The 17,298-nt window shown below is 36.0% G+C and overlaps 1 protein-coding gene across 11 annotated transcripts in view; it reads right to left on the bottom strand.

Annotated features, from left to right (window-relative positions):
• Nucleotides 1-17,298, bottom strand: part of CTNNA3 (catenin alpha 3) — a 1,864,976-nt gene that overhangs the window by 656,465 nt on the left and 1,191,213 nt on the right. The window contains exon 1 of one of the 11 annotated variants that reach the window (XM_081568952.1): nt 4,891-5,043. The exons of the other annotated variants lie outside the window; for them this stretch is intronic. Coding sequence (XP_081425078.1) covers nt 4,891-4,899 — 9 coding nt within the window. The 5' untranslated portion in view covers nt 4,900-5,043. Of the gene's footprint in view, nt 1-4,890; nt 5,044-17,298 lie in introns of those variants that run through there. 11 annotated transcript variants of the gene reach the window in all.

The following is a 17,298-nucleotide window of genomic DNA, read 5'->3' as shown; positions in this document are numbered from 1 at the left end:
AATTTCCATCCCACCCGTGCCTCTTATTGTTCTAAATGCTCTAGCAAAAGGCAACCTCTTTTATCACTTTTCTGTATATTTTAAGTACTACTAATCTTCAAAAAAGGTCAAATGAGAAAACAAATGAATTTATTTTGAAAAGATTTGAAGCAAACTGCTGAAAACTGCCAATGAAAATAGATATTAGCAAATTATTTTAAACTACAAATGCATCATAGCTTTCTGCTTTACCATTCTTCTGAAAAAAATAAGTTAAAACGCCTTGGTAACTTTTCAAGCTTAAGTCATTCATTGCTGTGTTGAATCATGTAAAGTATAAAGGGATCTCACTGATAGTTGAGGGACAAGTAATCCTATGAATAAAATAGCACAGAGTCCTATTAGAGCAGCACAGAACAGATGATGTTACTATGTATTACACACCCTCCAGAAGCCTGGTTATCCTCCACTACCTGACATCAGAGCAAAATAACATCCTGAATGAAAGGGAATTTTGAGGACAGCACCTGAAGATAATTGCAGTGATGTAGCAGGTAACATCGCTTCCCTGGTGGCTCAGACAATAAAGAATCTGCCTGCAATGCAAGAGACCCGAGTTCGATCCCTGGGTCAGAAAGATCCCCTGGAGAAGGGAATGGCTATCCACTCTGGCATTCTTGCTTGCAGAATCCCATAGACAGAGGAACCTGGTGGGCTACAGTCCCTGGGGTTACAAAGAGTTGGACATGACTGAATGACTAACACTTTCACTTTGCAGGTAAGACACCATTCCCCCTGTTAAGCAAAAGGTAGCTACTCCTTCAAAAATTATTGTCCTAGCATTTTACTGAGGTATTGCTTTCTTGCATCTCTCTTTTAGGTCACTGCAACTAAACTATAATCAATATTGTTATCCTTATCTCGGAGTTGGCTTCTCTCCATTTTGGTTATCATTCATGTTTTTGGCTCAAGGACTCAGGGCCCCACCACAGCCCTTCTACAGGTTACATCAGTAAAATTTTCATTTGCTCTGCTGATTAAAAACCTGGACCCTGAAAACATAGTAACTGACACAGCTGCTGCACCATCCAGTGAAATAACCATACAAAAATATACAGATTCTTCAAATGTTCATACACGCATACCTTGGAGATATCGCAGGTATGGTTCCAAACCACCACAATAAAGTTAACATTGTAATAAAGTGAGTCACATACATCTTTCAGTTTCCCAGTGCATATAAAAGTTATACTACACTGCAGTCTATTAAGAGGGTGATAGCATTGTGTCTAAAAAATGTAAACACTTTAGTTAAAAAATAATGCTGTTGGAAAATTGCACCAATAGACTTGCTCAATGCAAGGTTGCCAGGAACCTTCAATTTGTAAAAACAGTATCTCTGAAGCACAATAAAGCAAAGTGCGATGAAATTAGATATTCCTGACTTTCCATTCACCGTGATCATTGTGGCTCTGCTTTCATTTGTCACTCTATTTTCCTTCACCTTGCAATGATGTAATCAATGAGAAGAAGGTAAGTAAATAGGGTCCAATGAAAGAGCATACACATGTTAGTCAGAAAAGTGATGCTTCACGAAACATTATTTCTAAACAAAAGAAAAGCTGGGACCTAAAAATGATCTTCTGTATCGAAACTGGTCCCTAAGTAATAGTTGATAGTGCTTCACTTAAAACCAGAGACTAACCTCACAATAGATAGAGTCATTCCAGCAGACCTAACAAGGAATATATCTCTATTTTGATGATATTGCTTCCCTAGTGGTTTAGACAGTAAAGAATCTGCCTGCAATGAAGGAGACTTGCGTTTGATTCCTGGGTCAGGAAGATCTCCTGGAAAAGGAAATGCCTACCCACTCTAGTATTCTTGCCTGGAGAATTCCACGGACAAAGGAGCCTGGTGGGTTACAGTCCCTGGGGTTGCAAAGAGTCAGACACAACTGAGTGACTAACACTTTCACCATAATATGCAAAAAAAAAAAAAAAATCATTTGGAGAAACATCTGAACACAGCAATTTCAATGTATGAATTATTTCCCCTCAGTTCATGGACAGCATTACTAAGTGCTGACATCAATTCCACTAGGGTTGTCCGCCCCCACCACCGCCATTGGACGTGACTAAAGAATTTGTTAGTGGCATACCATAGGGGTGGCCGTTTCTATAACTTGAACTGCATACAGAGCATAGCATTTTTAGAGCCCAGAATCTGGTTCAATGGTCCTTCACTGCACAGTTCAAGAGTAAGTCCAAGAAGAGTAAGCGATTTGCCTGAGGTTACACAGCTAGGAAGCAACAGAACAAGCTTAAAGCCAGCAAGTGCTGGCTGCAAACTTGGTTTCTTCTCTGTGCTCTTTTACCTGTAACAATCAAACACTAGCAGGAACAGATGAAACTCTCAGAAGTGGTGACCAAAGAGAGAGGGATGACAGAATAATTTATAGACATGGGACAGAGGTAAAAGAAATCAACATGGGAGATGATTCCGCCAGGAATCATCAGATTCCTGATGATTTGTAGAGGAAGTAGAGGAAGGCTTTGCCTCCTCGGTGACCTGCAAGAAATAAGGAGCAGGGGGAACAGCATCTATAACAAAGGGCCTTCAGGAACTGTGGCCTTGGAAAGAAACACGGCCTCTGATAAAGCTCTGTCAGGAGGAAACCAGGGAGGAAAACCCAGACCTCATTTTATCCCATCCTCCAGTCCTCTACTAGTGCCTCCCACTGGCCTTGCCCACCCAAAAGGCAGAAGGCAGAGAAGCCCCACTGATGCTTTGCTAGGTCCACGGGAGGAAGACTGGAGATGTAGGGGAATATACAGAACATCCAGGACAATATTCCTTAGCCTTTCCAGCCTTTTGCTTTGCACTTTTGTCTTCCTTACCATCTCCTACTTTCCTTCACTGAGACAAAATTTAGTACAGTTAATGAATAATGATGGCCCATTCAAAAATGGCATCATATTCTATGAGAGAATTTATCTAAAATTTACTCAAATACAGTAGAAGTCTGTAGATGAAGCATAATGAGTAGGTATAATCTGCAATATTTAAAAATAATTAATCTCAAAAGTAATCATCTCAGTACTCTGACTCATTAGCTGACAGGAAACATAGTAATTATATGTTTTGTGCACAGAACAATTTTAATTAATAAGCAGGACATATTTATTCAAAAATTATATTAAGACATCATTATTTGCAGAACATGAACTTTGATGGTAGGTGTTGGCATCTTGGTTGAGTTCTAGGGAATGAACTTCCGGATATTAAACAAGATTGCTTAGAGATTTCAAACAAATTAGCTTGTGCAGTCAGCTATTATCTACACTGACAATTGCTTACGGTTGTGAATCACTCACACCCTATGTGATATCCAAAAGTACTTCAATAAGATATTATGAGCCATACCAAGTGTAGGTGGTATAAAAGTCATTTTGGTAATAAAGTAGAGTTCAAAGTGTCAATTCAATGCAGAGGCATTGCTATTAATAATAAAATATTAATAATATAGGTAGAAACCTCCAAAACTGTGTTTCCTTTCATTTTAAGGGCAAAACTATGAAGGGAGAGGTGGGGATAAGGAAGTTGTCTGCAGACTCCACCTTTCTTTGCTTTAGCAACAATCCACGCATATGTTAAGAAGGACTCTAACTTCTTGCCTTTCCAAAATCGGATGCAAGGAAGTCACTCTGACATAGACAAGAAAGATGATACAAAAGGAGTCTGACTTGAGACATACCCTTTCAAGGTTATTTTCTTTAGTTAGAAGGTTTAGCTATGTGTGGGTTTGGTGCACCCCCACACCCCCATTACCACTGAGACCTAGATCCTGGAGAGAATCTAAGGCTGCCTTAAATAAAAGGCAACAGATGTTATTTCTCCTTATAAGTCTTTCTAAAATATGGATTTAAGAAGGGCAAACAATCAGAATAGACTATTTAACTTGACTTGTAAAAGCTACCTGAATTATAGACAAGACTTTATATTAATATTGCCCGATGGAAATGTTTTCTAAATCATATGAGTTAGTGAAAAGTTTTTTTATCCTAAAAAGAAGAAAAACCCAAATGTTTCCTAGTTGAAAAAAGTGCCTTGAGCAAAGTGGCTGTGAGCATACATTTTTTACTTTCTCAGATAAAAACAGTTTTGAGGGAGGGGGCTCTCAAAAAACTGTCCTGATGTTCACCTGTTACATTAAGAAATAAAATCTCTCCAAATGTTGAGATTATCTTTAGCTGTTAGTGTGTGTTCCTTAATGACTTGACTCTAAAAAGAACATTATTTAAGCAAGATAATAATCAAGGTGACCGAGAACCTTAAAAATTACTTCAGAACATGTATACAGTCTTGATTGATAAATATTCTCTTTCCATTATTTTCAGAGTCAGAAATAACTTCTCCATATTTTGAGTCTTATCAAAACACTTGTTCTGGAACTTTCTGATGTATTAGCACATTTTAACTGTAATATAGTTGTATGTGTAAGTGTCTTATCACACTGGCTAGACCACAAGAAGTGAGCCTGAATCAATCACCTTATTCCTTTTTGTAGATAAACTATCTCCACAAGCATCACAACTATCTGCCTTGCATTTCAAACTAAACACATGCTTTCATAAAAACTGTCTCATTTGGTCTGCACAATAACCCTATGAGGAAAACAGGGCAGCAATTATTGCCCCCATTTCTTGGATGAGGAAGCAGGCTTACGAAAGTTAATGTGGCTTACTTAAGGTTGCATGGCTGAGTGGTTATGGATCTCTGACTCATAATTAGGTCCAGCTCAGGAAATACATATTTGTTGAATGTTTCAAAATCACAATCCTGGGTCTTTTGGGTACAAGATAGGGTATAGATGATAGAATAACAGATAAAAAGAAAGCTAACACTTACATAGAACATTTCATTTGAGAGCTCTTTTATAAGACCTCTAAAGATCTACTTCATGTAATCCCATAACAAGCCTATGGAGGTAGACTATCACCACTGTCACATTACAGACTAGGAAGTTGAGCAGCTAATTAACTTTCACGACATCACAGGGACAATATTGACTTCAGACTCATGTTCTTAACCATTATACACACAGCCTCTAGAGATTCCAAATTCTACTGACATTTTTTTATGCTTCATGGGCACCAATGGCAAAGCATGAATTAAAAAAAAAAAAAAAATGAACATGAGTCTGTGAAAACACGCATGCACACAGAGGCAGGCACAGATAGATATAACTTGTCTACCTATATATATATGCATATGCATCTGTATGATGGAACTTGTGAATGACTGATGATCTCATTATTTATGGCTACCAATCCATTTAGGCCATTCAAAGAGAAACGCTAGATGAGTGAGATTTTCTAAGCCTTATCTTTAAATAGGGAGAGAAAAAGAAAAAGTTCCCAGATTGGAGACACACCTTTCCACATTTAACTTTCCAAATCTTTCTCAAAATATCTTTGTATTTAAAAGAATCCATCAGCCTTTGCAAAAAGAGAAGAGAAAATAGATTTGAGGAAGATGTTCCTCTCTCTGTGACTCAGGAGACATGATTCTTCTGTGCAATGCTTTACCATCATCTGCTAAAGATGTGTGTGCAAATATCAGTCTTGCAAACAGACAATGTTTGCACTACATTGAGGCTAACTTACCATCTGGTTATCAGAAGTTTGGAGTCCAGATTGTACAGTTTCCCGTGTGTTTCCTTTAATGCCAAATGGAATGACAGGGTTTTGATAACAAGTATCCATGCACTGGGCTGACACCATATTCTTATGTAAAGTAACAGGAACAGTGCATGTAAGAGAAATGGCTTATGGTCTTGCATCAGTTAAATAAAAGATGAAAGTATTTTCTATGTTTCAAGTTTATGTGAAATATAAAATATCAGTTCAATATGTGATATATTCTTCTCAAAATCTGGAGAATCCACCGATGTTCTGTGCAATCATATTTCAATGGTAGGTCTAGCAGAGTACATGAACTAAAACTGCAATCACAGTAAAAAAAAAAAAAAAAAACCCTAATAAGATGCAGTATTTCTGAATAAGCAAATGCCAAAAGCACAAACCCAACATAACATGAAAGATGTGATTGACTACCAGGGTTGCCTGCAGACCATAGCTTCAGGTAAAGCATCTGTCTCTTACCATTAATGAGAAAATGAACAGCATTTTCTGTTTAAAATTAACAACTGTAACATCCCAGGGTTATAGGAAAAATTCTAAGTGTTTCCCACTTTAGCACTTTCACTACATTTCACTGAAGTTCAACACAATCATTACATAACAAACACATGTGAGAAATTCTTAAGTTTTTTCCACTGAATTGCCTATTCATTTTTACCTACCCAGATTCTACAATTTTCAGGAAGGAGAATATTAACAAAAATAAAAATATCCTTTCCATTTTAATACCCCCTACTCTCAGTTTTAAAAACACACTTTATTCATTTATTTTTTTTTAATAAATTTATTTATTTTAGTTGGGGGCTAATTACTTTACAATATTGTAGTGGTTTTTGCCATACATTGACATGAATCAGCCATGGGTTTACATGTGTTCCCCATCCCGAACCCCCCTCCCACCTCCCTCCCCATCCCATTATTCATTTAATATCTTAGAATTTTTCTTACTTATAGTGAATAGGTATATTCTTCTATATAACCTAAACCACGTTCTTAGCACTTTTTTTTCCTCAAAGTCCATTAATTCTAGTTCAGATTATACTTTTTTTGGATAACTTTGGGCAGTCAATCACTACTATCAATATCAATAAAATAACATGACTCTTTGAAGAACTGTAATAGTAATGATGTTTCAGGAATTTTTTACTTTGGGGAGATTATCAAGGTTTAATATCACTGTATTCAAATATCTTCCTCCAAAGACTATCAAATCTTCTTTCAAGATTGTGCAGATGGTTGAACACAGATGAATCTAGTACTTGTATACCGATTTAATTATCTTTCTTGTGGCTGTCCTACTGAGGAAATTTTAATTCAGAAATGCCCACATACTACAGTGATAATCCAGGATGCAATGGAACAGGATAGAAAGGAAGACAAGGACAAATGACAATAATGAATGATACAATTAGGAGCAAAGAGCAAAATGCAATCACTATTTTGTTTCAGTCAATGATTACTGAAGAATCCAGTAAGGTATGAAATGAAAGCAAAGTTTCTGTTATGATTTTGTACAGGAGGAATAGCTCTCTGAAATATTAGAGGGAAAAAGAGTCAAAGGTTCTGATGAATTATATAAAAATAAAAGAAGAAATTAGAACAGAAAAAAAGAAAACATCTTGCTCCTTAAATCTGGATAATATTTTTCAGTTTATGAAGTATATAAATCACAGATTTATGATCCAAAAATATCTCTGATTCATCTGAAGAGGAATCAGATTTAAAAGAGCTCTAAACCAAGTAGATCATCCTCCTACTAAGTGACAACTTCAAGCAATCAAATTATTGAGTAATAGGCAAAGTATAAGACATTTAAGAAATATTTTCCATGGGTACCTTGAGTTTTCTGCAAATGCAAGTTTTTCATTAAGAATTGTCCTCTAAAAAAACATACATGCAATGTATGGATTCAAGGATGCCATGCCTTAGTTTATCCTCAATAGAAGAACAGATCTGTTCTCCAGACCCAAATATGGTCTGAAATTAACCGTATCCATTTTCTTAATGTTGACCATATTGCATGGGTCATATGTCCCAGGAAGGTACTTGACTATATGTGTGATTGTCAATTCAAGAATCTAGGAAGCATGATAAACTATTTTCCAAAACAGATAATCAGAATCCTGATTTTAACCAGAAGGACTGCAGTCCTCTAGTTATATCAATCATTCGAAAGCTGCAATCATGATTCAGGCACAAATTATATATGAGCATTTTTGACCAGAATTTGATTGAAAACGCAGGTATTCCTAGCCCATATCTTTTTTTTTTTTCTTTTTCTGCAGAGAGAGGACTGGGGAGGTAGAACTAGAAGAAGGGAGGAAAAATTGGAAATTAAATTCTACTAGAGTCTTACACAGATCCTGCGAGGTAAATAGTACTGTACATTCCTTTATGAAAACATGAGGCTAGGAAAAATTAAGCAACTTGTGCCAAAGCCACAGAGGTAATTATAGGGTAGGCATTAATCCTAGGTCAGCATAACCCTGAAGTCTACTTCACAACGCCACAGCTGATAATTCTGCTCAGAAAATTAAATAATTAACTTTACATATTGTTATCAATAATAGGCAAACATTCCTGCATCCCTGACACTGTAAAAAGTTCTTTCCCCAAACTAAAAATAATAGCTGCAATTTATTGAGTACATACCATTTGTCTGGATCATTTCAATTAATCTTGGTCTAGGAAGTATCATCCTTACTTTGAAGATGAAGCTCAAAGAGATAAAATAACATGCCCTAGCCCCACATCCTTCAGCTGGCAAGAGGCAGAAGTGGAATTCACACCTGCTCTCTCTGAACTCCAGAGCCTGTGCTTTTCTTCCCTATTCTATTTTGCCTCCCCTTCACAAGTTCTCCTAACAGTATTTTGAGTTCAGGAATTTCTTCTGTTTTCAATGAGAAAATAGGTTCAGAAGGATGCTGACTGGTAACTATAGTATAGCCAGGCAGGGATTCAAATCCAGGCCTAGCTGAGTTCTGAGGTTCTCGCCACTGTACCTGGTGGACAAGGGCAACGAACAAGAATGAAAAATTGGTGTCCTTCAGAGGAACAGATCTGCTCTTTAAAACTTGTCACCACAGCTGTGGAATCCACTGCTTGGGAGCCTTGAATCAGGCTGAATACACAACCTGAAGATACCTCAGTAGAAATAACTGGGATCAGTTGCTAATTACCATGGAGTTCAGTTGGATATCTCACCTATTAGGATGATGTAAAAGAATCTGCATTTCACAAACATTACAACTGACCCCGATTTAGTGGAAGAGGGAGTCTTTGGGTGAAGCTGCCAACATCAAGCTAAGTCTGGTCAGAAGAACAACACAAGATAAACGATAGTCTTCAAAGTCAGGAAATTGGACTTCTCTATATTGCCATGCATACTGCATACATGCACTATAGATTGACTGCCAGATCCAGTAAGAAGCAGACTCAGAGAAAGAGAGAGAGAGAGAGAGAGATGCAAGAACAAAATAAAACACCTTATAGGGAATTAATTATTCCACTATGTTCACCAGAAAGTATTCACTTTCCCCCATACTGTCACAAACCTAATGTAATGAATCGTTTCTTAAATTCCAAAATAATCAAGATAGTCATTCTTTTATCATAATTCAGCTGGTAACACATTCTTTGAGTTTCCTTTATCTTAGAATGTCTTGATTTCCCCTTCATTACTAGATCTGAGACTAGGAACTGACAGTTCTTTTCTTACAGCACTTGAAAAATATGGCATCATTTTCTGTTGGCCTTCATGGTTTCTAGTGACAAATTCAGTGTTTAAATTCTTTTTCCTCTGTATGAAATGCTGATGCTTCTGACTGTTTCAAACTTCTTTGCTTTGTCTTTAGTTTTCAAAGAAAGTTGATGCTAATGTGTCTTGGTGTGGATTTCTTTGGACTTAATGTTTTGGGTTTTCTCAGATTCTTTATCCGTACGTTTTGGGGATTTGGCCAAATTTGGTAAGTATTCAGCTAGTATTTCTTCAAGTGCTTTTTAAGCTGCTCTTTCTCCTCTCTCCTTCTAGAGTTTTGAGGACACAAATGTTAGATTTTCTTTATAGTCTCACATACTCCTATGACTCTGTTGTGTATGTGTATGTGCATGCATGTGCTTGTGTGGTTCCTCAGTCAATTTTCTCCCCATTGTTCATATTTGATCATTTGTATTGTTTTATCTTTCAGGTAACTGATTCTTACCTCTGTACTTTCCATTCAGTTATTGAGTTTATTTATTGAGGTTCTTAAAAACTATCATTTCAGTTTTGTATTCTAATATTTATATTTGGTTCTTCTTTCATGGAAGGCTAGGCTCCTCACTTGGCCTTTGTTGGTATAGGTAGAATGTGGCCACCATTTATTGTGTTTTTTGTTGTGTTGTGTTGTTTGTTTGCTGGAATAGATGGTTTAAAGGCTTTCTATCTTCCTATGGTGTTCTGTTCATGGTGTTTTGGCCAAAAGGAAAAGGCTTTTACTGCAGTTGTGCTTGTGTGTTTATTTGCCAGTTTCTGCGTTGCTTCCTCAGGTTCCAGTTGCAGGATATGTGAAGTAGAAAGACAACCCAGAGATCTTACTCTCATGTCATTTCTTTGGACTCAGGTTCCTTTGCCAGACTGCCTTCTCTCCACCTTTCAGTGACTTCTTATATTTGCTTTACATACATATAATGTCAGTATGTTTATCTGAACACAATGAAAGTAATAGGGAAAAATACGTCTATTCCATCTTTCCTGGAAGTACAACTGTTCTAGTTGGGTGATTTTAATGAATTACTTCAGTTTCTATCCCGCAATTCTGTGATTATGAATGAGGATACCATTCCATGTTCTGAGAGTGCCTGGTCAGTAAACATTACCAGATTTTAAACTTTATTCTGTGGGAGAAAATATTTGCAAATGAAACAACCAACAAGGGATTAATCTCCAAAATATGCAAACAGCTCATGCAGCTCAATATCAAAACAACAAACAACTCAATCAACAAAGTGGGCAGAAGAACTAAATAGACATTTTTACAAAGAAGACATATAGATGGCCAAGAAGCACATGAAAAGATGCTCAACATCACTAATTATTAGAGAAGTGTAAATCAAAACTACAATGAGGTATCACCTCACACCAGTCAGAATGGCCATCAAAAAGTTTACAAACAATAAATGTCAGAGAGGATGTGGAGAAAGGGGATATACTGATTCCACTATACTCCTGCTGAAAATGTCAAGTGCTACAGCCATCATGGATAACAGTATGGATGTTCCTTAAGAAACTAAAAATAGATCTATCATATGATCCAGCAATCCCACTCCCGGGCATATATCCACAGAAAATCATAATCTGAAAAGATACATTCACCCCAATGTTCATTGCAGCACTATTTACAATAGTCAGGACATGGAAGCAACCTAAATGTGCAACAACAGAGGAATGGATAAAGAAGATGTGGTACATATATACAACGGAATATTGCTCAGTCATGAAAAAGAATGAAAGAATGTCATTTGTAGCAGCATGAATGAACCTGCATGTATGCTAAGTTGCTTCAGTTGTGTTCAACTCTTTGTGATCTGATGCATTGTAGTCCATCAGTCTCCTAGGTTCATGGGTTTCTCCAGGCAAGAATACTGGAGTGGGTTGCCATTTCCTACTCCAGGGGATCTTTGCAATCCAGGGATTGAACCCTCATCTCTTATGTCTCTTGCATTGGCAGGCAGGTTCTTTACAAATAACACCACATGAGAAGCTCCTAGAGATTATGATACTAAGTGAGTAGGTCTGACAGAGAAAGACAAATATCACATTACATCACTTATATGTGGAATCTAAAAGATGATACAAATTAAGTTATTTACAAAACAGAAACAAACTCACAGACTTCAAAAACAAAGTTATGCTTACCCAAGGGGAAATATCAGGGGAGAAATAAATGAGGAGGTTGGGATTAATGTATGCAAACTACAATATATAAAATAGATAAACAACAAGAACCTACTATATAGCACAAGGAACTCTACTCAATATTCTGTAATAACTTGTATGGGAAAAGATAAAGATTCTTCTTAAAGAAATATAAAAAGGTTCTTTTTTTATTTCTAAGTATAACTTTTTAATATACCATAAGCATTAAATAATTGTATTAAAATACTATCCATTTAGGAAAAAACATTATTCTAATCTATTATTAAGGAAATTTTTTAAACAAAAGAAGGCTGAATGCCCCAAGTTCTGGATTTCCCAGGAATTTCTTTCTTGGCACATGGAGCCCAGTTATTGGTTCTAATATGTAAATTCATTTTTCCTTTCATTTGTCACTCTTTCATTCAATAAACACTTGTCTAGAACCATGTGAAGAGTCTTAAATAAATACAAGAAATATATAATTGAATAAGATGTGTTCTATGCACTCATAAAGCTTATAATCCACTCCTCCAATAAATCTCTCCAAGTTCCTTGTCTGGGTTGTGCTTTGCCTCTGTCTTCTCTTCTCCCCACTGTACCCTGAGTTTTCAAACATAGATTTTATATCAGTTTATTGTCAGTGTTTTTGAAAAGCTATAGGTTTCTTGAGGGAAGAGACCTTTACTTTGTGGCATCATTCTCAAATATGTCACCTTATTATAGTGTGAGTTCAACAAATCTCTGCAGTATGGATGACTGACAAAAAGTGAAACTCTTAAGCCAAGTAACTAAACCCATAGGCCAGATAGATTCTGTTGATATGATTCTTAAAACATCTGCAATTTGGCATCATTTTTTATTCCATTATTTGGGAGCAGATATTGGAGTATGACCTTGAAGATTAACTAGCGTATTAGCCTTATTTCATTTATCTCATTAACCTTCTAATCATTTCATAATCCCCAAATCAGAGAAATGCAAGAAGGGGAAAAGCACTACTAGCACATATGGATGGAAAAAGAAAGGAAAAAAGAGTTCTTTTAAGCATCAAATATTATGGGCATGAATCTTAAGTAATCCAAGGCACAAAGGGGAAGTTTGCCTTCAAGGATGGACAAGGCAAAACCTTGTTTAAAACGTACTGAGTTATAGGGATCCGGAAGAAGGTAGTGCAGAAATGACAAAAGGCCTTTGTCTGAAGCTGCTTCAGTTAAGTTGCTTCTGGTTCCAAGTAGAAATTCAACTCAAATCATTTAGCAACTAAATAAATTTGTTAGATCTTGTAACTGAAACAATTCTATCTGTGACTGGTTTATAAGTGAGGAGTGATCTAGCAGCTCAACAATGACACTGAAAATGTGTTTTTTCTTTTCCCTTGATTTTTACTTTGTTTTCTGAATTTCACATTGTCCTTAAGTTGGTTTCCTTCATGGTTACAAAAAGGCTGTCCATAACTCTTAAGTCTATTAATAATTCCTCATCACATCACATTCAGAGACAGAGAGAAGGAGGAGAGAGAAGAAGGGATGGGGGAAAAGGGGGTTGGGGAGGAAGGCAGAGAAGGCAAGTCCCCCAGCTACATAATGAAATTTTTCTATTTCACTTTGTGACAAAATACGGCACATGCCCAACAGAGAATTGCTTGAGTTACTCAGTGCCTGCTCTTCCCCATGGAACTAAGGAAAGGGATGCACTAGATGTGGGAGAAAACCAACTACTTTGTACATCAATATTATTTTATTTTAAAATAAACACCTATGGTTGTTGCCATTTTGTATCAACATCGGAAATTTCGCCTCCCTCAGGGTGGTAAACTTGAATACTTGTGTGACTGGGTTTAATCAGTAATAAAAATTAGAGATTCCTTTTTACTATTTTTAAGACTGAGATGTGCACTTTAATTAAGAAATAGCATACAAATTGAGATGTTAATATTAACAAAAATAATGTCAGCTGTTTATTCTAAAACAGATGGCTTAGCATGCTTTGACTCATCATTTGGTTCTACTGATTTTGCCCTTAAATGAGAACACTTAGGGAAAAACAGTCATCATCAGATTAAATGAAGGGCCATCCCATGTTTCACTGGGAATAAAATAAGTGGGTTTAGTGTGATATGTTACATGAACTGCTTTTAGATTCTTATAATAAATGTTTCCCTATTTTTTTTAAACAATAAAGTAGAAAAAAATTACTTTCTTTTTAAGGTTATGAAAAAAACTATTGAATGGAGTAATATTTTTGAAGAAAAATATTTAGTAGTATAAAACACTTCAATAGTATTGAAAGCTGTGAACTGATGATTCAAGAATATTGCTTCAATATATCAAATTACAATATAAAATATTGATTATGTGTTTAAAATATGGTATATTGGTGCACTATTTTAAAGTCTTCCTGAAATTATAGAATTTTAGATCTAGACGCGACCTTAGAAATATAGTTCAAATCCACCCACTTACAAAGGAAAGATTGAAGACACTGAGAATTTAAGACTCAAGTGACTCGCCTAAAGCCGTGTGGCTAATCAGTGCAGGAGATTACCGCTCCTGTTTCTAGACTAGAAACACTGCTCTTCTTACTATCAACCTACATGAAATATTAAACCAAAACAAAAAAAAGAAATATCAAACCACCCATATAGGACAGCTGAATACCAGCAAAAGACATGTTACATATTTCATTTTGAGAAAAAAATGAAATACAGGTTATTCTACCATTTATTAAAGCATAAACCTAATGTTGCATACATTTATATAGATACAAACCTATTGGTTATGATTCTGTTAAAATAGAAATAAAAAACAGTAAATGAGGAAAAGATATAGGAATGAGAAGAACAAAGAAAATGAATCAGACAGCTAGCTTTATATTTGATTCAGTGAGGCCAATTACACTCATTAAAATCACTACTGCATTTACTTTTAACATAGTCATGTAGCATACAGGGATAATGTTAAAATTAGATACAGTTCACCACACTTCTAAAGGGGGAGAAAAAGCATTATTAAGAAATAGTAATTATAAAGGCTATAAAATATACCATTGATTGATGACACATTTGATTAATAGAGAAAGGGAGAAAAATGGCTTATGTATATGCAGAGATGGCATTGCTAATATATTTGAAGCACTTAAGTTATTTGTGGAAGCTAAAATCACAAAGACTTTATTCTGCATGCAAAGTACAATTTAATACAGTTTATAACTGAATGAGAGTGGTTTTAAATTAGAATTATTTTCTTGTCTTTTCTTATTAAGAAAATCAAAACAACAGTTTTGTCCTATTTTGCTGACAGTGGTTTCTGCAGTGGGATTGCTACTTAAGCGGGAGAGAATACCACATCATCCATATCATTTTAAGAACTTGAGTTGGCTCCTAGAAATGTTTATAATTGTCCTGGCAAAAGAGAGCAGCCTCAGCAGGCTGGAAAATTACTGGTCAGTCAACAACTACTTATTGAATCCCAGGTATATGTTCAGAACAGTACATGCAGGCTATAAAACATAATGCAGTTCCCCCCCCCCCCACCTTGGGGACTTCAGTAGGAGAAGGAATGTTGGAAAATAATAATGCTCACAGCAGAAGAATAATTAAGTACTTTAATTAATAAAGGTGGTCCATCAATCCAATTACAAATCAGAAGGTGTAGAGATCGTTTTGAATAAGAGTAGCCTTAAGGCAAATGACAGAATAAAATCCCAGAATCTTTAAAGACAGAAAATGCTCTGCTTGATCACATTCAATGATGGAATGTCACCTGTTTCTTGAGACCGTCCATTCCAACTTTGGGCTGTTCTGGCGGACCCCAGAAAAGTTTCTTTACATTAAGTCGAAATCTGTGCTGTGCTGTGCTTAGTCGCTCAGTAGTGTCTAACTCTGCGAACCCATGGATTGTAGCCCGCCAGGCTCCTTTGTCCATGGGGATTCTCCAGGCAAGAATAGTGGAGTGGATTTGCATGCCCTCCTCCAGGGGATCTTCCCAACCCAAGGATCAAACCCAGGTCTCCTGCATTGCAGGTGGATTCTTTACCATCTGAGCCAACAGGAAAGCCCAAGCTGAAATCTGCCTCTCTTTAATTTCTATCTATCGGCTTATTTTCATGTCTCAGCTGTTCCAGCCCTTCCGTGTGGCAAAATCTCAATGTAAGTAATAATATTACCTCTCAGTATACTCCATTTATTTTGTCAACTGTGATAAAGGCATCATTCTATTATTCAGTACTTTATGCCCTATAATTTATCAAAATCGTCTTAAATATATTATCCAAAACTGACATGATACTCCAAATGAGTATTGGCTAGTGAGAATCCATAGGAAAAATAATTTTCCTTCATCATGATGTTATATTTCTATAATTGCAAGAGAAAAAGTATATTAGCTTTATTACTTTAGGGAGTTTTATTTGACCTCTCTTGTAAACTTCAGTAAAGCAAATTCTGAAAGAACCCATGTATGTGAAGGATACATTTAATTTGAATATAGATTTTTATAGTTATTGCTGTTAAATGTCCCTTGTTGATTTTTGACTCATTCTTCGAGCTTGACAAGATATGGTGACTCATGGCTTGATCATCCATAACATTAGCTTCTTCAACCAGATTTATGCTAATGACAGATTTGATACATAGATTTCTATATTTTCCAGAAACTCATGCAATAATACCTCTTCCCTGAGTGGCTATGAGAATACAGATGAGATAATCTTAAAAAAAAAACAACACTTACCATGGTATTTAGAAAAGAGTAGATGTTCGATAAATGTTAGATCTTTTCTTTAAGATAAATATTTGAAAAGGACATAAAAAAGTACAGAATCTCCAAGATAAAATTGATCTCTTTCTTGAAATTCTTTCTGTTAATCTGATATGATTTTCCCTAATTACAACAACACTCAGCTTTCATTTTTCTGTCCTGGATGCAAAGATATAATTATAAATCTTGTAAAGTACATGCTGGTAAAATATATAATTGACTTGGAATGTGTAGGAAAGACAGAATGTACATGGAGAATCAAGAGGGATAAGGAATCAAGGAATCAAGGAAATGCAGGTCAGGTTTCCATAGGGTTCTGAACAAAAGCCTAGCCATAGGAATAGAGTAGATTGATTCAAACATTAAGGAGTGGATATATGTTGGTGCAAGGTAGAAAACACCTGGGAATTAGTGCTTGGTTTTCAAGCACAAAAGGAAATTTAAACTGATGCAGGAAGCAAGAACAGCCATCTGATGACCTTATGTCCAAGATGGGAGGAATGAAGAGAGAAACCTGGAAGAGTCTGCACAAGGTAGCAATGTTAGCCAGATAAGTAAGAGAAGACTGTCATGGAGACAAGCTATGGCAATAATGAGGCCAGAAGTAGTGAAAAATAAAATAACGGTAATGGTAATGAAGTGAAACTTTATTCCAAATTCAGATAAAGATGAAAACAAATTGAAAGAGAATTTTGAAGATCATGCAATTAGAAATGCATAAAAATGATTGGGAGAATATTTGAGAAGTATGACAGAATGAAACAAATTTGTTTTGATAATTCTCAAACTGTAGACCGAGGGCCAGTAGCATCAACACCACCAGAGAACTTGTTAGAAAAGCAAATTTTCAGGCTCCACTCCAGCTCTACTGAATTTACAGAAGTAGTTTCTAGGTAAAGGTTTAACAATAAGCTCTTCAGAAACAAAAGGGGGGATTGAAGGGAAGTCCGGACTCACAGAA

The sequence above is a fragment of the Giraffa tippelskirchi genome, chromosome 2 (assembly GCF_054371585.1).
Source record: "Giraffa tippelskirchi isolate mGirTip1 chromosome 2, T2T-mGirTip1v1.2.pri, whole genome shotgun sequence".
Lineage (NCBI taxonomy): Eukaryota > Metazoa > Chordata > Mammalia > Artiodactyla > Giraffidae > Giraffa > Giraffa tippelskirchi.
Note: the sequence above shows the minus strand (reverse complement) of the source record. Positions and strands in the feature narration are given on the sequence as shown.